Source organism: Staurois parvus, unplaced genomic scaffold (genome assembly GCF_062004578.1).
Source record: "Staurois parvus isolate SC_StPar_1 unplaced genomic scaffold, SC_StPar_1.0 ptg000827l, whole genome shotgun sequence".
NCBI classification, from domain to species: Eukaryota; Metazoa; Chordata; class Amphibia; order Anura; family Ranidae; genus Staurois; species Staurois parvus.
In genome coordinates this window covers 4,933,258-4,953,773 of record NW_028318623.1, presented here as the reverse complement: position 1 = coordinate 4,953,773, position 20,516 = coordinate 4,933,258, and the positions used below count along the sequence as shown (strand labels likewise).

The following is a 20,516-nucleotide window of genomic DNA, read 5'->3' as shown; positions in this document are numbered from 1 at the left end:
TAACATGTATGGATAACTTTTATTGCAAAAAAAAGTATAAAAAGAATATAGGATCAACACATGTACATGTAACTAAAACTAACATCAACATTTTTAGGCAGTTGCAAGAAAACATGCTGATTGCTGTGAAATTGAACCTCCCTCTGTAGGATGATGGCGAGGGAAGGAATGCAGGTGTTTCTTCAGTTAGGAAACCCAACGCATTTCAGAACAAAGTCTTTCATCGGGGGTAAGCTGAAGAAAGGGGATGGCTACAAAAGATTCTATAGAACACAATAAAGAATAGTGAGATTCCATACATAATAATTAACATACTGTGATTGAAGACACAAGTCTATATGACATACCAACAAATCCTTTTCTTAATTTTTATCACCTAGTAATGTATATATATGCAGAGGGGGGTATTCCTTGCCGGTACGTCCACCACCAGCGCCCTAGGGTGTCTTGGGCTGAATATGACCAAAAGATGGAAATACATGGTGAAGACGCCCCCGAAATTCTCACACTGAGGTCATTGCCATATACACCGGAACCAGTCCAAGAGCTATTTTACCAAAAAAATGTTTATAAGAAGGAAAAAGTTGTTTACTTAATAGCATCTAATCCATCAAAAAGGAATGCAATCCAATTTTGGATTGCATTCCCTTTTTAATGGAATAGATGCTATTAAGTAAGTATTAAGAATATGTGCATTAAAATAGGGCTCCTGAAAATATCAGTAAATATACCATGTCGCTAGAGATACACTATATTGCCAAAATTATTTGGGCGCCTGCCTTTATACACACATGAACTTTAATGGCATCCCAGTCTTAGTCTGTAGGGTTCAATATTGAGTTGGCCCCGCCCTTTGCAGCTATAACAGATTCAACTCTTATGGGAAGGCCGTCCACAAGGTTTAGGAGGTGTCTATGGGAAGGTTGGACCATTCTTCCAGAAGCACATTTGTCAGGTCAGGCACTGATGTCGAACGAGAAGGCCTGACTTGCAGTCTCTGCTCTAATTCATCCCAAAGGTGACCTATGGGGTTGAGGTCAGGACTCTGTGCAGGCCAGTCAAGTTCCTCCATCCCAAACTCGCTCATCCATGTCTTCATGGACCTTGCTTTGTGCACTGGTACGTAGTCATGTTGGAACAGGAAGGGACCATCCCCAAACTCTTCCCACAAAGTTGGGATCATGAAATTGTCCAAAATGTCTTGGTATGCTGACGCCTTAAGAGCTCCCTTCACTGGAACTAAAGGGCCAAGCCCAACCCCTGAATGCCATCCCCACACCATGATCCCCCCTCCACCAAACTTTACACTTGGCACAATGCAGCCAGGCAAGTACAGTTCTTCTGGCAACCACCAAACTCAGACAAGTCCATCAGATTGATAGACAGAGAAGCGTGATTCGTCATTCCAGAGAACATGTTTCCACTGCACTAGAGTCCAGTGGCTGCGTGCTTTACACCACTGCATCTGACGCTTTGCATTGCACTTGGTAATGTAAGTGTCAGGGTCCTGTCCATGGCAGGAGTTCTGGAAGATCTGGCATTTCTGCCAGTACTCTACATGGCCGCAGAAGTACACATCAGCCTCAGTCTGGTGCCAGACAGCCTTTATAAGGAGGCTCATCACTTCCTCTAGTTGCTTGATGATCTCTAGCTCAGGCATCTACGGCAGGGGTGTCAAACTGGTGGCCCTCCAGCTGTTGCCAAACTACAAGTCCCATGAGGCATTGCAAGGCTGACAGTTACAAGCATGACTTCCAAAGGCAGAAGCATGATGGGACTTTCAGTTTCGCAAAGGCTGGAGGGAAACCAGTTTGACACCCCTGGTCTACAGTATGGCCAGCTTAACTCTGTAATTCTAACCCACAGGTATGGTTTATTTTGTAGCTAAACTTGAAAAAGCATACCATTGACCAGCATCCTTCAAAGTCACGGTTTTAAAAGTGATGTTACTTATTTTCCATAGATGAAGGCATGGTGGCTATGTATGGCTATGTATGTCAGGGTCATCGCATCACTCCCTGCTAAGACCAAAAAACAACCAACATGAGAAATAGCTGAAAGGTTCATTTTCAGACTGTGGGGTCATAGCTACGATGAGTCCCATAGTAGGCAATAAACAGTATTATAAGTATTTTCTCCTTCTGTTTGCTTGCCCTTGTTAAACTGACACTAAAGAAATCATAGTTATTTATTTATACAGACCCTGTGAACATACATTGCCTACAGTACAAGTTCTGTTTTTTTTTATTGTGGTGAGATATATATATATATATATATATATATATATATATATCCAAAAACAAACGAAACCAGCGCTCAAATCTTCATACAGACTAAATGGTATTCTGAATACCAAATGGTGAGGTGCTGCCCTTCTAAGATCGGGAAATCTGGGTACTGGTGGACAAAAGCAGACAAGGGCGCACTCTCATCGTGCATTACCGTGGTACACCACGTATTTATTAAGAAAATAAATAGATATATACTCACAAACCCAAAAGCGAATAAAAACAAAACAGGTAGTCCACGACAACAGACCAATACAATACTGCACCCTGTATAGGGATACACTGACGCGTTTCGGGAGAGCTCTGAAGAAGGGGGTTCGTCTCCCGAAACGTGTCAGTGTATCCCTATGCAGGGTGCAGTATCGTATTGGTCTGTTGTCGTGGACTACCTGTTCTGTTTTTATTCGCTTTTGGGTTTGTGAGTATATATCTATTTGTTTTCTTAATAAATACGTGGTGTACTACGGCAATGCACGATGAGAGTGCGCCCTTTTCTGCTTTTGTCCATATATATATATATTTATATAAACAGTATATAGATAATAAATATAAAGTGGCTACAAAGGGTTTGAATATAAATCAATGGATTTGTAGACATTCTAAACAATGACAGTGCGTATTGTTTGTCAATTGAAGATATTTGGTGTGTATTTAGGATTAAGCGCACTGATAATAGAACTATTAAAATTTTTAAAAAAATTAAAAGAAAATTTAGCAACAAGCAAAACACATTCGTCACATCAAACTGGCTGCTTAAAATATGCTAGAAAAGGGAACGAATGGCGTTATTCTGGCCATCATTCCATTATTAAGCAAGTACTCCACATATACAGATGTTGCTGCGTTCTGTAAAACGATTTGTTTCATTTTTTTACATTTTGTAATGGGTGCCTCGAGATTGTGCAGAATTTTAATGGGTGCCTTGACTGAAAAAAGGTTGAGAAACACTGCTCTAGAATGTCAGTAGATGGACAGCTCTAAGTCTGCTGAGGCTACTGTCAGGGCCACCTGTAGAAATCATGGGGCCCCTTATAGGTTACCTAGCAAAGCCGCCCTCCCTTCCCACACTTGATGTGACTGTAGAGCATGGGCGGTGGCCCTCCAGCTGTTGCCAAACTACAAGTCCCATGAGGCATTGCAAGATTGACAGTTATGAGCATGACTCCCAAAGGCAGAGGGATGATGGGACTTGTAGTTTTGCAACAGCTGGAGGGCTGCCAGTTTGACACCCCTGCTGTAGAGCATTGCAGTAATAAATGGCAGTGCAGAGTCATGGGGTGAATAGTATGTAGCAGTAAGAAATTGAAGAGTAGTCAGTTAGCAGTTTGTAGTGGTTGAGTGATCAGGGAGCAGTATGCAGTGATAGGCAATTAGTGAGCAGTATGTAGTGGTAGGCAGTCAGTAACTAGTGTGTAGTGGTAGGCAGTCAGTTAGCAGCATATAGTGGCAGGGCAGTCAGTGAACAGTATGTAGTGGCGGATCGGTAAGTGAACAGTTTGTAGTGGTAGAGCTACCAGTGAGCAGTACGTAGTGGTGGGCAGTTAGTGAGCACTACAGAGTGGAAGGCAGTCAATGAGCAGTATGTAAGGGTAGGGTAAGCAGTGAGGTATGCAGTAGCAGGCTGATCATTGAGCAGTATGGTCAGTGAGCAGTATATAGAGTCAAGGAGGTCAGTGAGCAGTATGTAATCATAGGCAATTTGTGAACAGTATGTAGTCCCAAGGTGGTCAGTTAGCAGTATATAGTGGCAGGAAGGTCAGTAATCAGTATGTAGTGGTAGGCAATTAGTGAGCTGTATGTAGTGGCAAAGTGGTCACTGAGCAGTATATATTGGCAGGGTGATCGGTTAGCAGTATGCAGTGGCAGGGTGGTCAGTGAGCAGTATGTATTGGCAGGGCAGTCAGTAAATAGTATGTAATGCAGGGTAGGGTATTATATAGTGGTATGCGGCTAGTGAGCAGTATGTAGTGGTAGGATGGTTAGTGAGCAGTTGGTGGTGGCAGGGTGGCCAGTGAGCAGCATGTAGTGGATAAGGAGGGAAGTATATAGTGGTAGACAGTCAGTAAGCTATATGTAGTGGTAGGGCAGTCAGTAAGTAGTATGTAATGCAGGGTAGGGTATTATATAGTGGTATGCAGTCAGTGAGCAGTATGTAGTGGCAGGGCAGTCAATAAATAGTATGTAATGCAGTGTAGGGTATTACATAGTGGTATGCAGTCAGTGAGCAGTATGTAGTGGCAAAGCAGTCAGTAAATAGTATGTAATGCAGTGTAGGGTATTATATAGTGGTATGCAGTCAGTGAGCAGTATGTAGTGGCAAAGCAGTCAGTAAATTGTATGTAATGCAGGGTAGGGTATTATATAGTGGTATGCGGCTAGTGAGCAGTATGTAGTGGTAGGGTGGTTAGTCAGCAGTTGGTGGTGGCAGGGTGGCCAGTGAGCAGCATGTAGTGGATAAGGAGGGAAGTATATAGTGGTAGACAGTCAGTAAGCTGTACGTAGTGGCAGGGCAGTCAGTAAATAGTATGTAATGCAGGATAGGGTATTATATAGTGGTATGCAGTCAGTGAGCAGTATGTAGTGGTAGAGTGATCAGCGAGCAGTAGGCGATGGCAGGGTGGGTGGTGAGCAGTATGTAGTGGCAGGACAGTCAGTGAGCAGTATGTAGTGGTAGAGCGATCAGTGGGCAGTAGGTGGTGGCAGGGTGGGTGGTGAGCAGTATGTAGTGGCAGGGCAGTCAGTGAGCAGTATGTAGTGGTAGAGCGATCAATGGGCAGTAGGTGGCGGCAGGGTGGGTGGTGAGCAGTATGTAGTGGCAGGGCAGTCAGTGAGCAGTATGTAGTGGTGGAGCGATCAGTGAGCAGTAGGTGGCGGCAGGGTGGGTGGTGAGCAGTATGTAGTGGCAGGGCAGTCAGTGAGCAGTATATAGTGGTGGAGCGATCAGTGGGCAGTAGGTTGTGGCAGGGTGGGTGGTGAGCAGTATGTAGTGGCAGGGCAGTCAGTGAGCAGTATGTAGTGGCAGGGTAGGGCATTATATAGTGGTATGCAGTCAGTGAGCAGTATGTAGTGGCAGGGAAGTCAGTCAGTAGTATGTATTGGCAGGGTAGGGCATTATATAGTGGTATGCAGTTAGTGAGCAGTATATAGTGGTAGATAGTCAGTGGGCAGTATGTAGTGGATAGAGAGGCAAGTATATAGTGGTAGTCAGTGGATTTTATGTAGTGGTAGGCAGTGTCATGCGGTGTCAGGGCACTCAGTCACTTACCTCAGGGCTGGAGATGGAAGACTTGCAGGGCTGCCTTCTCCTGCCTCATCTTCAGCTGCTGGATCAGCCAGTCCGAAGCAACCATCTGCACAAGGAGGCAGCCACACCTCTGGCTGAACTTTGGCTTTTGGTCCCAAAAGTGTTTCATGGGAGGAGATATTGAGGAGCCCCAGGGAACAACCTATCTCCCGAGAGGGGAGATTTGCAGATGGCCTCTGCTGGCCCCTCACTAATCCAGTTGGGCCTGGTACGGGTGGACAGCCTGTACCTCCTTATCTGCAGGCCAGACTACTGATATCACATCCAAGATGGCAGCACACAGCAGCAGTCTCGGGGCTTTTGGATGTCCTCATATTGGGGGAACTTTAACAGGTAAATAACATGCATAAATTAGATTGATTGCACATGTGATCTTATGGGAAGATTTCTGTTGAATGAACGGTCTGGTGACTTGGTCTCTGGTAGTGATGGTGTAATTTATAGCATTTTTAGTAGAGACCTTTATGGTCCCTCTTAGTCAGACATGTTCGATACCCTAGACAGGGCGCACATAATGCAACATCTACAAGGTACACAATAGACAGAGGCTACAAGTTCTAGCAGGTTCAGGTCCCACACTTCTGACCTCTGAACACTGAGCTCACTGTTTGCTTGGACTTCTGCCCTGACAACACACCAGGAAGAATATATAATGAAGTGACCCAGGAACCTGGTCATCCCACTGACAACACCGACAAGGTAAGAATGGAACAATAGGGACTGGGGAGACCGGGGCTATTACATTGCATTTGTAAAACACTAGATGCATCAAATAATAGCAACATTTATATAATGGATTATATATTTTCATATTTAATTTATGCCTATGTGCTGCCTATGTATGAACAAGTGATTGAAAAAGTTTAGGTAAGGGGCCACATTTTTCTATACTTCTTTATAGTGCGATCTACATTACATGGGACCACTTACGGGAGGTGGAAGGCTGTTAAAGAAAACCTGTACCGAGAGAATATTGAAGCAGACATTGCTAACTTCTCCAACTGAAAGTACTTGTTGTCTGACTATTGTGTGGATTCAATGGCTTCAGTACATTCAAAGTCATTAACCCAGCTGAAAGTTAACAGATCAGGAGTTCTGACTTTACTCTAAGTTACCCGATCTTCCCGATTCTTCCTGGTTTGTGACTCAGAATGTATTGAAACCAAAAGCAGTCAGGCACAGGGGCGGACTGACAACTCATGGGGCCCCTGGGCAATAGGGGATCATGGGGCCCCTGTGTCCTTGCCCAAACTCAAAAAAGCCTATGAAAAAGGTACCAGGGGCATCTCATGGGGCACCTACTGACCCTGGGCCCTCAAGCAGTGCCCGAGATTTCAAATGGTCAGTCCGCCCCTGGTCAGGCATCTAATAATAGTGATGATAGCCCTTTCATTTTATTATGGTTTCTGTAATGGTGGTCTATTGGTCTAATAATTCTTTGCACACATTTTCCAGGACATGTTCTCCATCTCTCTCACTTATACCAACGCACACCCCATGAGTTCTGTTATACTATTCATATATTTAATGTCTTCAGTATTATATGGGCAGCACAGTGGCTAAATGGTTAGTACTTCTGCCTGGCAGTACTAGGGTCGTTGGGTCGAATTCCAACCATGGCACCACCTGCCTGGAGTTTGCATGTTCTCCCCGTGCCTGCGTGGGTTTCCTCTGGGTACACCAGTTTCCTGCCACGCTCCAAAAGACATGCTGGAAGGTTAATTGGCTCCTGTCTTAATTGGCCCTAGTATGTGTATGTATGAATGTGAGTTAGCAAGATTGTACGCCCCCTTAGAGTTAGGGACTGATGTGAATGTACAATATATATGGAAAGTGCTGCGTAAATTGATGGCGCTATATAAGTACCTGAAATAAATAAATTAACAGTATTCTAGATTTCGAAGGGTAGCTTTAGCTCTGGTTCACATATATGCAAATTGGACGTGTTTTCAACCGCATCCGATCCGCATGATATGTGGACCAAAAGGCTTTTCTATGGAGCTGGTTCACATATGTGTGGGGCCGGTTTGCAGCACAATTTCAACTTTGCAACTTTACATTCAGCGGTTCAGGTGCAAATTGTTAAAGTGTATGACATTGGAAATCGCACCTGAACCAGGCCAAAAACTGTACTGGTCTCTTTTTGAAATCGCACTGTAGCCAGCCCACACATATGTGAACCGCCTCTATAGAAAAGCCTTTCAGTTCACATCACGTCATGTGAATCAAATGCGGTTCAAAGTGTATCCAATTCGCATTTACAGCGGGTAAAATAAGTATTGAACAAGTCACAATTTTTCTTGGTAAATATATTTCTAAAGGTGCTATTGACATGAAATGTTCACCACATGTCGGTAACAACCAGGGGCGGACTGACCATTTGCAAACTCGGGCACTGCCCGAGGGTCCGGAGTTAGTAGGGGGCCCCATGAGATGCCCCTGGTACCTTTTTCACAGGCTTTTTTGAGTTTGGGCAAGGACACAGGGGCCCCATGATCCCCTATTGCCTGGGGGCCCCGTGAGTTGTCAGTCCGCTCCTGGTAACAACCCATATAATCCAGACATACAAAGAAACCAAAACAAATAAGTTCAGAAATTAAGTTATGTGTAATACAATGGAATGTCACAGGGAAAAAGTATTGAACACGCTAACTGAAATTTATTTACTACTTGGTACAAAATCCTTTATTGATAATGACAGCTTCAAGACACCTCCTATATGAAGAAACTAGTCACATGCATTGCTCAGGTGTCATTTTGGTCCATTTTTCTTCCACAGAGTCTTCAAATTTTGAAGGTTTCCGGGGGCCTCTTCTATGAACTCTGATCTTTAATTCTTTCCATAGATTTTCTATTGGATTCAATTCAGGTGATTGGCTGAGACATTCTAGCAGCTTTATTTTCTTTCTTTGAAGCCAATTGAGAGTTTTCTTGGCTTTGTGTTTGGGATCATTGTCTTGCTGAAATGTCCGCCCTCGTTTCATCCTCATCATCCTGGTAGATGGCAGCAGATTTTTATCAAGAAGGTCCATTTTTCCATTCATCCTTCCTTCAATGGCATGAAGTTTGCCGGTACCTTATGCTGTAAAACAGCCCTACACCATGATGTTCCCACCTGCAAACTTCACTGTTGGTATGTTGTTTTTGGGGTGTAGTGCCATTTGACCTCCAAACATGGTGTGTGTTATGCAGGGGCGGACTGATAACTCATGGGGCCCCCGGGCAATAGGGGATCATGGGGCCCCTGTGTCCTTGCCTAAACTCAAAAAAGCCTATGAAAAAGGTACCAGGGGCATCTCATGGGGCCCCCTACTGACCCCGGGCCCTCTGGCAGTGCCCATGTTTCCACATGGTCAGTCCGCCCCTGGTGTTATGGCATCCATAGAGTACAATTTTGGTCTCATCTGACCAGACTATATTTTCCCAGTATTTCACAGGCTTGTCTAAATGCTGTGCAGCAAACCTTAAATGAACTTCAACATGCTTTCTCTTTGGCAATGGAGTTTTGTGTGGTGAGTGTGCATACAGGCCATAGCTGTAAGTGCATTTCTTATTGTTTTCTTTATAACAATTGTACCTGCAAATTCCAGGTCTTTCGGAAAATCTCCACAAGTGGTCCTTGGCTCTTTGACAACTCTTCTGATAATTCTTTTCACTCCTCTGTCAGAAATATTGTGAGGAGCACCTGGTCGTGGTTTGTTTATGGTGAAATGATGTTCTTTCCACTTCCGGATTATGGCCCTAACAGTGCTCACTGGGACATTCAGAAGCTTAGAAATACATCTGTAACCAATGCCATCAGTATGTTTTGTAACAATATGGTTGTGAAAGTCTTGGTTGTGAGAGCTCTTTGCTATTACCCATCATGAGATGTTTATTGTGTGACACCTTGGTAACGAGACACCTTTTTATAGCTCGAAAGAGTAGGGCCCTCTAACCCCTCGTGTGCTGTTTGTTGTTGCTGTACTGTTTCATCTATTGTACAGCGCTGAGCAAACCCTTTGGCACTATATAAACTCGATGTAATAATAATAATAATAATAGGGCATCAGTTGAGACTGAACCAGCTGATCATAATTTGCACTAACAAGGGGCAGGAATGCTTTCTAATTACTGATAGAGTTCAGCTGGTGTCTTGGCTTTCCATGCCTTTTTGCACCTCCCTTTCTTCATGTATTCAATAATTTTTCCCTTTGTCCTTCCATTTTATTACATATAACTTAACCGCTTCCAAACCGCCCTATAGCAGAAGTACTGCTACAGGGTGGCAGGGCTGTGCAAAATCATGTATATATGCGTGATTTTGTATTTCCGGGTAGGGGTTGCATGCCGCTCTGCCCTACTAATGCTGCCATTGGTGCTACAGTTGGAAATCCATGGGTCCCAGCCGGAAGATTTGTATTTTTTCTCGTACGATACCAGATCATACGGTTTTTGTTTAATCGGTACAATTTTCATCCGAAAATACATTACAAGTACATTACATTTTCTTTCTGTCATACAATCATTTTTGTAACTTTAGTAACCTGTTCACTTTTGATATGTGATTAGCATGCAAAAAAAAAAAAAAAACAGACGATCATTCGTCCAATATTCTCATTGTGGGTATGGGGCTTTAGCCTTGAAGTTATCTCTTTAGATCTGTGGGTAATAATTCCATTATTACATTATTGATGTAAAAAAGCGTGAGAGTGAGTAATAATTTGCTGGAATCCATCCTAATCGACTGCTCTATAAATATCTAAGACATGCAACATTTGATACTTGTGTTCCCGGCAAACAGAACAACTGAGATAATAACACTGTTAACCTGGAATAATGAGCTGGTGAGAACTTTGTACTGACCAAACTTAACAGAAAGACCTTAGTGTTCTACAAGATCAGTATCGCTTAATTAGGAGCCCATTCAACTGGGATCCCAAAGGTCATGTAAACAGCAGAGAAAGTAAATATCGGACAAAATCATATTTATTTATTTCAGGTACATTCATAATGCCATAAATTTATGCAGCACTTTACATATATATTGTACATTCACATCAGTCCCTAACCCTCAAGGGGTGTACAATCTAAGGTCCCTAACTCACATTCATACATACACATACTAGGGCCAATTTAGACAGGAGCCAATTAACCTACCAGCAGGGGCAGACTAACCATTTGGAAACTCAGGCACTGCCCAAGGTCAGTAGGGGGCCCCATGAGATGCCCCTGGTACCTTTTTCATAGACTTTTTTGAGTTTGGGCAAGGGCACAGGGGCCCCATGAGCCCCTATTGCCCAGGGGCCCCATGAGTTGTCAGTCCACCCCTGCCTGGTACCTTTTTCATAGACTTTTTTAGTTTGGGCAAGGACGCAGGGGCACCATGAGCCCCTATTGCCCGGGGGCCCCATGAGTTGTCAGTCCGCCCCTGCCTGGTACCTTTTTCATAGGCTTTCTTGAGTTTGGGCAAGGACACAGCAGCCCCATGATCCCCTATTGCCTGGGGGCCCCATGAGTTGTCAGTCTGCCCCTGCATATATATTGTACATTCACATCAGTCCCTAACCCTCAAGGGGCATACAGTCTAAGGTCCCCTAAGTCACAATCATACATACTAGGGCCAATTTGAACAGGATCCAATTAACCTTCCAGCATATCTTTGGAGTGTGGGAGGGAAACCCACGCAGGCACAGGGAGAACATTCAAGCTCCAGGCAGGTGGTGCCGTGGTTGGGATTCAAACCAACGACCCTAGTACTGCCAGGTGGAAGTGCTAACCATTTAGCCACTGTGCTGCCTGTAAAATCACTCTATGTCTTCAATTTTGTAGACAGGTTCACTGATAATATTAACATTGTGAAAATTTTGGCACATGGTGGCATCTAAGTGTTGCGTACCATAACATTTTTGGAGTTTTGTGCAAAATTCCCAGCCTTGTGGCCAATTCTTATTTTTTTATTGAAGTTAACCTTTACCCCTCATGCACACTGGGCGTTGTTACAGCGGCTGTTTTTGGCTTCTGGCATTTTTTTCTACAGCCAGTAAACCCCTCAGCATGTTATCCTATGTGTCCATGCACACATAGACTGGAATCAGCGGATTTTGGCAGAAACGTTTTCTAGCTGGAAAAAATACCCAGAACTAGTGGGTTTCAAGAAGAGTTTTTTAAGCTGTAAAAAGTCTCTAAGGCTAATAAAAGCTGAAAAACGCCAATAAAAGCTGAAAAACGCAGCTATCCGGCGTTTATGAGCATTTTGAGTCTGAATATTTTGTGAGAGTATAAGTCCTCATGCACACGGGACATTTTGATAATGCTGCTAATGTTATTTGTGTAAAGTCACGTTAAAAACGTGCGTTTTTCAGCTTTTTTAAGCGTTTTTGCATTCACGTTTAGTGGCGTTTTCCCACATTTTTCCGTGCTTGCGTTTTCTTTTTTTATTATTAACAATTTTTATTGGTTTTCACGTAAGTATACAAGCAGCATGTTTGAAAAAAAAACATAACAAGAAAGTACATCGATGGTAAAGAACTGCATAGGTACAGGACAAATAATGTCATAAAATAACAGTGTAGAGGTTATTAGGACTGTACATTTTAGGCTGGTAAAGAAGAAATCCCTGTTTTTTAGTGATTTTTTTTACCAAAAAAATAATTTTTTTGGTAAAAAAAGTCCAAAAACGCAGATTTGCAGTGTTTTACCGAGTCTGGACGCATTTTTCGGCGTTAGAGCATTTTTACAGCTAAAAACTCCTCTAGAAACCCACTAGTCCTGGGATTTTTTGCCAGCCAATAAATGTTGATTACAGTCTGTGTGTATGGACACATAGGAAAACATGCTGGGGGGTTTACTGGCTGTAGAAAAAAATGTCAAAAGCCAAAAACAGCCGCTGTAAAAATGTCCAGTGTGCATGAGGGCTAACTGCTAAAAAATGCAAATGCAGAAAAACACAAAAAAAAAATGCTGAAAAAAGCGAATGCAAACAAGCTAATAAACGCAAAAAAACGTACATTTGTATTGCAGAATTCTACAGCTAATTCTGGCATTTTTATAACGTCCAGTGTGCATGAGGCTTTAACCACTTGCCTGCCAGGATCTTATACCCCGTTCCTTACCATGCCAAGTTTCAACTTTCAGCACTGTCACACTTTGAATGACAATTGCGTGGTCATGCAACATTGTACCCATATGAAATTTGTAAAAAAAATTTTCACATAAATAGAGCTTTCTTTTGGTGGTATTTACTCGCCGCTGTGTGTTTTATTTTTTGTGCTATGAACAAAAAAAGAGCAAAAAAGTTGAAAAAAAAAGTTTTCTTTGTTTCTATTATAAAATTTTGCAAACAGGTAATTTTTCGTCTTCACTGACGTCTGTTGATGAGACTGTACTGATAAGCAGCACTGATGGGCACTGATAGGCAGCACTGATGGGCACTGATAGGTGGCACTGATGGGCACTAATAGGTGGCACTGATAGGCGGCACTGATGAGGTGGCGCGGATAGGCGGCACTGATGGACACTGATAAGCAGCATTGATAGGTGGCACTGATAGGTAGCACTGATGATGGGCACTGATAGGCGACACTGATGGGCACTGACTGATGGCACTGATGGGCACTGCTGGGCTGCACTGTTTGGCACTAGTGGATGGCACTTCTGGGCACTGATGGGAACAGGTGGGTGGCACGGCTGGGCACTTTTGGGCGGCACTGCTGGGCACTTGTGGGCAGCACTGGTGGGTGGCACTGCTGGACATCAGTGCCCTGATGATCGGTGCCAATCCCTCCTCTGACAACTGCTGTGACAGTGTGAGGAAAGTGCAGCCGATAACTGGCAACTGCATTTCCCTGTGATCAGTGTGTCATCGGACACGGCTGATCACATGGTAAAAGGCGGCTGTGATTGGCCTTTTACCCATATCACGTGATCAGCTGTGCCGGGGGCGCATAGGTGAGTGCGTTCTTGAAGGACGTCATATGACATCCACCCAGAACTGGCCGGCCGCAGTGAAGCCATCATTCGGCTATCTGCGGTCGGCAAGTCGTTAAAGACAATTCCCCTGCCCATGCATTTGCCTCTCTAAAAGGGTAAGTGATTTTGTGGTTGAACACTTTGTAGATAAATATTATCAAAAATACGAGCAGGCCATTTACCATTTAGCATTGTATCCGCCATTTACCTTTTTAGATCCACAGAACATTCCATTTTTGACTTCTCTGTGGCCTGCTTTTGCAGAAACTCATTGTGGAGGGATGTGATGGAACTTCTAGCTGGCCTAGAAGACAAAACTATGTACAGCATTTAATCTTCATATAACCTGGCTGTGGTGGGGCGGTGGGTAAGACTTTTATTCTTAACATACAGTGCTTTAAACTTTTCTCATAGGAACTGCTGTGGACATCCCAAGTCAACACCATGAGGCTAACACAAGTCTTAGCGATTTCTTTATTTGTTGTACTCCTCAGCTCAGGTCAGTACCCCTTCCATAACTACTCCAGGCTGCTACTTATGTTGGATGGTTATTAAGGAGTTACTATGAACCAGTGCAATGACTATGAACACTAAAGTATAATGAACAAGCAGAAAAAGCACTTTAAAAAAGCTGTCACTCACCTCTGTAGCTATAGACATTGTGGTGATAAATAACATTCTGCTTGTAAAAAAAAAAGAATAGCCAGAGTTTTCTTAATCTATAACAGAACATTATGCTTGATGATACCTTGGTAGGGATGAAGAAACAAGAAAACAAAGCATGGGGTCTCCCCAAAATTCATGCCAGACCCTTATTTGAGCATGCAGCCTGGCTGGTAAGGAAAGAGAAAGCGGGGAAAATGTTTTCTCCCTCCCCTCGGATCAGGCCAACAAGCTGATGCATCTGGTCCTGTCACTCGCTGTACTGTGGGAGACCAGATATAGTGAATGCAGGGTCCTGGTAGGGTCCTGGGAGACCAGATATAGTGAATGCAGGGTCAGGGGAGAGCGGATATAGTGAATGCAGGGTCCTGAGAGACCGGATATAGTGAATGCAGGGTCCGGGAAGACCGGATATAGTGAATGCAGGGTCCGGAGAGACCAGATATAGTGAATGCAGGTTCCTGGGAGACCAGATATAGTGAATGCAGGGTCCTGGGAGACCAGATATAGTGAATGCAGGGTCCGGGGAGACCAGATATAGTGAATACGTGGTCTGGGGAGAGCGGATAAAGGGAATGCAGGGTCTGGGGAGACCAGATATAATGAATGTAGGGTCCAGGGAGACCATATATAGTGAATGTAGGGTCTGGGGAGACCAGATATAGTGAATGCAGGGTCCGGGGAGACCAGATATAGTGAATGCAGGGTCCGGGGAGACCAGATATAGTGCATGCAGGGTCCAGGGAGACCATATATAGTGAATGTAGGGTCTGGGGAGACCAGATATAGTGAATGCAGGGTCCGGGGAGACCAGATATAGTGAATGCAGGGTCCGGGGAGACCAGATACAGTGAATGCAGGGTCCGGGGAGACCAGATATAGTGAATGCAGGGTCCTGGGAGACCAGATATAGTGAATGCAGTGTCTTGGGAGACCAGCTATAGTGAATGCAGGGTCCTGGGAGACCATATATAGTGAATGCAGGGTCTTGGGAGACCGAATATAGTGAATGCAGGGCCCGGGGAGACCATACATAGTGAATGTAGGGCCTGGGGAGATCAGATATAGTGAATGTAGGGTCCTGGGAGACCATATATAGTGAATGTAGGGTCCTGGGAGACCAGATATAGTGCATGCAGGTTCCGAGGAGACCAGATATAGTGAATGCAGGGTCCTGGGAGACCGGATCTAGTGCATGCAGGTTCCGGGGAGACCAGATATAGTGAATGCAGGGTCCTGGGAGACCAGATATAGTGAATGCAGGGTCCTGGGAGACCAGATATAGTGAATGCAGGGCCCGGGGAAATCAGATATAATGAATGCAGGGTCCTGGGAGACCAGATATAGTGAATGCCGGGTCCTGGGATTAGTATCACTTTAATATGTGTTAGGTTTTAAAGGGATGAGGTGGCAAACTCAGGTAAGGCTATGATTATCAAGATCATGAGAATTTATTTTGTGCTGTTCTTTGGTGGTAGGCTTTGGTAATAGCAAGAAATATACAGCTAGATTTACATTTTTTTTTAACTATTTTGTGTCAGTTTGCCTTTAAAAAAAAATAACAGGAGATAACCATTAACATTAAGCTTTATAGACACATAAATTTGCATGACAAGTTGCAGCCCATTGTTTTCAATGGCACCGGTTTGGATCTATCTATGAAAATTCAATTTGTCTTCAACATACTGGGGTAGATTTACTAAATCCGGTGCACTCAGAATCTGGTGCAGCTGTGCATGGGAGCCAATCAGCTTCTACCTTCAGCCTATTCAATTAAGCTTTTTAAATAAAAGCTGGGAATTGATTGGTTTCTATGCAGAACTGCACCAGATTTTGCACTGTCCAGTTTTAGTAAATAACCTCCATCTCTTTATCTTCCGTCACTTTTTCCATCTTTAGGAATTGAGAGCTTCAGGATCCATAAGAGAGAAGCTGAAGAGGAGACCGGTATTCTAGCAACAGCACAAGGATATTTCGAATCAGCGTTCGGCAGCATCAGCAGGGCAGCAGAGAAGGCCTATGATAAAGTAAAAGAGACTGGTGTTCCTGACAAAATAAAGTGAGTTAATGAGATAAAAGTCTAAATGTTGTAAACCTTTTAACTTTACATAATAGCAGGGATGGATAGCCTCCAGCTGGGATCATCCACATATAAAAATCTTTATTTGCCACAGGGTGAGTACAGAATAAGAAAGCTTACGCGTTTCGGCCAATGGTCTTAGTCATTGCTATGACTAAGGCCGTCAGACGAAACGCGTAAGGTTTCTTATTCTGTACTCACCCTGTGGCAAATAACATTTTTCATATGTGGATGATTTAAGCTGCTAGCTATCTATCCAGCAGAAGTGGCAGCAGGTACCTGTCAAAAATTGGAACCGCTCCCCTCCAATAAAATCCATGACAAATATGGTAGGGGGGTTCTGCTTTTAATAGTGTTGCTCAACCAGTGTGATAATCTGCATGAATGTCAGCAGCTTGTATGGCCAGCTTGCTTCTCAGGGCTCCTGGTTGTTAGGGAGCCAGTGTCCTTACAAACAAGTTACATATTCCCACCCAGAACAGTAAGCTTTTAAATAAATAATATTTTGGACGTTTTGATATTAAACATGTCTAGTAAAAAAATGTTGTCATAAATTTAGACCAAAATGTATTCTGCTCCATGTCTTTTCTAAAAATAATCCCAATACATGTAAATTAATTAGTTTACCTGAAAGTTATAGCGTTTAGAACTGGCAGTATAGATACTGTGATTTTTTTTTCTCTACTAGTAATGGTGGCGATCAGTGACTTTTAGCGGGACTGCGGCGGACATTCTGACACTGGGGGGGGGACTAACTTGGTGTCACTGACATGCCCAGTGACACCAATACAGTGATCAGTGCAAAAAAAAAGCACTGACACTGTACTAATGGCACTGGGCAGGAAGGGGTTAATGTGAGGGGAGATCAAAGGGTTAACTGTGTGCTGGGAGTGTTTTACTAGGGGGCGGGGGGGTGTGCTTTAATATAAGCACACTGATTGGGATGGCTGTTCTGTGTAGTGTGCCAGAGCTGACAGGGAGGAAGACTGTTTGTAAACAAAACAGTCTTCCTCCCCATCGGTGATTGTCGGTAATCACCGGGCGCCGGCAGGTAATTACCGGGCGGGACCCGGTGATTGACATCCGTGGCCGAGACTGGCGGCGTGAGTAGGGCGTGCGCGTCCCCTACCCGGTGATTACCGCCAATAACTGATGGGGAGGAAGACTGTTTTGTTTACAAACAGTCTTCCTCCCTGTCAGCTCAGGCACACTGCACAGTACAACCATCCCAATCAGTGTGCAGTGTGCCCGAGCTGACAGGGAGGAAGACTGTTTGTAAACAAAACAGTCTTCCTCCCCATCGGTGATTGTCGGTAATCACCGGGCGCCGGCGGGTAATTACCGGGCAGGACCTGGTGATTGACATCCGCGGCCGAGACTGGCGGCGTGGGTAGGGCGTGCGCGTCCCCTACCTGGTGATTACTGATGATCATCGATGGGGAGGAAGACTGTTTTGTTTACAAACAGTCTTCTTCCCTGTCAGCTTGGGCACACTGTACAGCACAACCATCCCAATCAAAGTGCAGTGTGCCCGAGCTGACAGGGAAGAAGACTGTTTGTAAACAAAACAGTCTTCCTCCCCATCGGTGATTGTCGGTAATTACTGGACTGGACCCGGTGATTGGCTGCGACTGGCGGGGTGGGTAGGGTGTGCGCGCCCCTTACTCGGGAATGCCAAAATAACGTATACATACGAGATTTTGCGCACAGGTGTCGCCCTGTAGCAGTATTTCTGCTATAGGGCGGTCTTTAAGCGGTTAAGGTTCCATTCACACTTGTGTGACTCCAAAGTCGCACGATTTCCAGCACGACTTTGCAGTGCGACGTTGATGCAACTTTGAGTGCAACTTTGATCTGACTTTACACTCTCTGGCACTAAGTCGCATCAAAGCAGTGCAGGAACCTTTTCAAAGTCACTGCAAATTTAAATTTGAACGGGGGCCAAGGAAAACAACTGGCTATGTGTCCAAAGTCGCATGACAGGCCACACAAGTGTGAATGGAGCCTGAAAGTCTTACACAATAAACAAGTGCAAAGTGCAATAACTAGAAGCTGAGCAATTCATTTTTTTAAGCATACTATTAGAAGATAGACACTCGCTTGATATGGATACTGAAAATGTGCTTAGCATTTAACCCTCTGCATTGTTTCAAACGAAAAAAAAATAATGCCCATACAATGTGAACAAGCACCTTGTTTATGCAGCTGAAGCTGCGTGCGCATTTCTCATGAGGACACAGAGGCTGTATTGACACAGCCACCAGTCCTAAGGTGTCAGCCATGTAGAGGCAAGTGATTGGTCCTGGATACACCCTGCCTGTGTTTAGAGTCACTCACCCACTCCTGCACTCCTGTCCAGGGGCGGACTGACCATTTGGAAACTCAGGCACTGCCCGAGGGCCCAGGGTCAGTAGGGGCCCCCATGAGATGCCCCGATACCTTTTTTCATTGGCTTTTTTTAGTTTTGGCAAGGACACAGGGGCCCCATGATCCCTTATTGCCCGGGGGCCCCATGAGTTGTCAGTCCGCCCCTGCTCCTGTCACATTAGGGTGATCGGCTTTTCCCATACAGATGCTGGGTCCCCAAAGAAAAGCTTGCACGCAGCTACATCCACATAAACAAGGTGCTCACTCATGCTGTATGGGCCACAGCACCCATGTGAAGAAGACCTCAATCTTTCATGGAGAACTTCTTTGAAATGTGTGAAAAAAGGGATTTATGTTAATAAAAGTCAAAGACATTAATAATATATATGTTATATGCTGCCATTTTTTACATAGGGAGATTTATGACCAGACAACACAGAAGGTGACCATCTATTACAACATCCTTACTGACCAAGTATATCACCTGGCCGGCACCGACTGATGGACAATGCTATCTCCAAATAAGAAGTAATGAAGAAGAGAAGGATTTATGAGACCATTTCTTTTTTTCGGCATTTTATCTCACTGTTCTTCTAAATTCAATAAACTATCCTTGTGAATCAGAATAAAAATAAAGCATTAATTGCACCCAAATTATCCTATTTTATTTATAACAATTGTTTTACATACTGTACATTCAGCTTACAATCTAAAGCTAACCATCTATCCATTCAGTCGTATCCGACCCTTGGCGATTGCATGGACTGTCACTCATAAGCAACTTCTTCCATAAATTCTCTTAGCAATTATTTTACAGGGTAGGTTGCCAGGTCTTTCCCAACCCCTACCATGCAGGAGATCCCACATGGCCAGGGATTAAACTAGGACAATTTATACAGGAGCCAATTAACCTACCAGCATGTCTTTGGAGTGTGGGAGGAAACCCACACAAACACAGGGAGAACATGCAAACTCCATGCAGGAGGTGCCATGGTTGGGAATTGAACCCATGACCCAATTACTGCAAGGCAGAAGTGCTATCCACTAAGCCACTGTGCCACCCAAAAAGCTAAGCATACACTAGTGGAATTTCATTTGATTTTTTTGTTTTAAGAACCTTCATTCAGTTTCCCAGACTCCAGGGTGAGAGTTTCAAATTGGCGTTCATTTTTGACCGCATTGAAGAGAAAAATTCAAAAGAGCAAGAAGGACGATTTTTCTTGCATAAATTAATTTCTTTACAGTGAATGTGTTTTTTGTCCAGGAAAGTCCATTTGTTCAAAAATTAAAAAGTCTAATGCAAACTACATTTGGAAGTACTTTCGTACGACGTTTGTCAAGTTATCAAATGTACTGAGAATATTCATACACATTTTTGTACGATCATTCATTCGAAATCTACTAGTGTAGGGTCAGTAAGTAGGGCCAAAACTCTTTTAGCCCTACTTCTCTTGTAGGTCACAAGGGTGAATTTTGTTCTGCATTCCTGTGACCCATATTCAGCTGAAAGCGGGCTAAAGTCTACTGTTGGCTGGCATCACTCAGGCAGTCCAGACTCTGGAGAGATCCAGACTTTAATGTCGAGATCCATCCAGAGGCCTGACCAGCAGCTAGTTCAGCCTCTCAGCAAGCCACCGAAAGCCTGAGCCAACAGCACCCGCCCCCTCCACAGCCGGATGCTCCAGTGAGCGCTGACGGGGCAGAGCACAGAGCTGGTGACTGAAAGTCACCAGTTCTATGCTCACTGAAGACCAAGAACTGAGCGATCAGTGGTCTTGTCCTCAGTGTAGAGGCAGTGAGGGGCACGTGCAGCGTCAGATTGATACTGCATCCACCTATGTGAATATGTACGTCTGTTTTTTTC

The 20,516-nt window shown here is 44.1% G+C and overlaps 1 protein-coding gene and 1 long non-coding RNA gene across 2 annotated transcripts; one reads left to right on the top strand and one right to left on the bottom strand.

The window, feature by feature from the left end:
* On the bottom strand, window positions 1–6,077 carry LOC149443872 (uncharacterized). The gene is made up of 2 exons (XR_016306603.1): window positions 5,554–6,077; window positions 1–263 (listed from the first exon to the last, which is right to left on the bottom strand). It is a non-coding gene; the product is annotated as an uncharacterized LOC149443872 (long non-coding RNA).
* A 190-nt stretch (window positions 6,078–6,267) lies between these two features.
* On the top strand, window positions 6,268–19,306 carry APOC2 (apolipoprotein C2). Its single transcript, XM_089655197.1, has 4 exons — window positions 6,268–6,291; window positions 13,957–14,041; window positions 16,105–16,264; window positions 19,067–19,306. Exons 2-4 carry the CDS (start codon window positions 13,987–13,989, stop codon window positions 19,152–19,154), a joined length of 303 nt encoding a protein of 100 aa, XP_089511323.1. The 5' UTR covers window positions 6,268–6,291; window positions 13,957–13,986; the 3' UTR covers window positions 19,155–19,306.
* Window positions 19,307–20,516: the final 1,210 nt, after the last annotated feature.

Excerpts from the sequence above, each read along its gene's own strand:
- APOC2 (XM_089655197.1), top strand. The coding sequence starts at position 13,987 with ATGAGGCTAACACAAGTCTTAGCGATTTCTTTATTTGTTGTACTCCTC. Across the intron at positions 14,042-16,104 it reads TGTTGTACTCCTCAGCTCAG|GAATTGAGAGCTTCAGGATC; the intron begins GTCAGTACCCCT and ends TTCCATCTTTAG. Across the intron at positions 16,265-19,066 it reads GGTGTTCCTGACAAAATAAA|GGAGATTTATGACCAGACAA; the intron begins GTGAGTTAATGA and ends TTTTTTACATAG.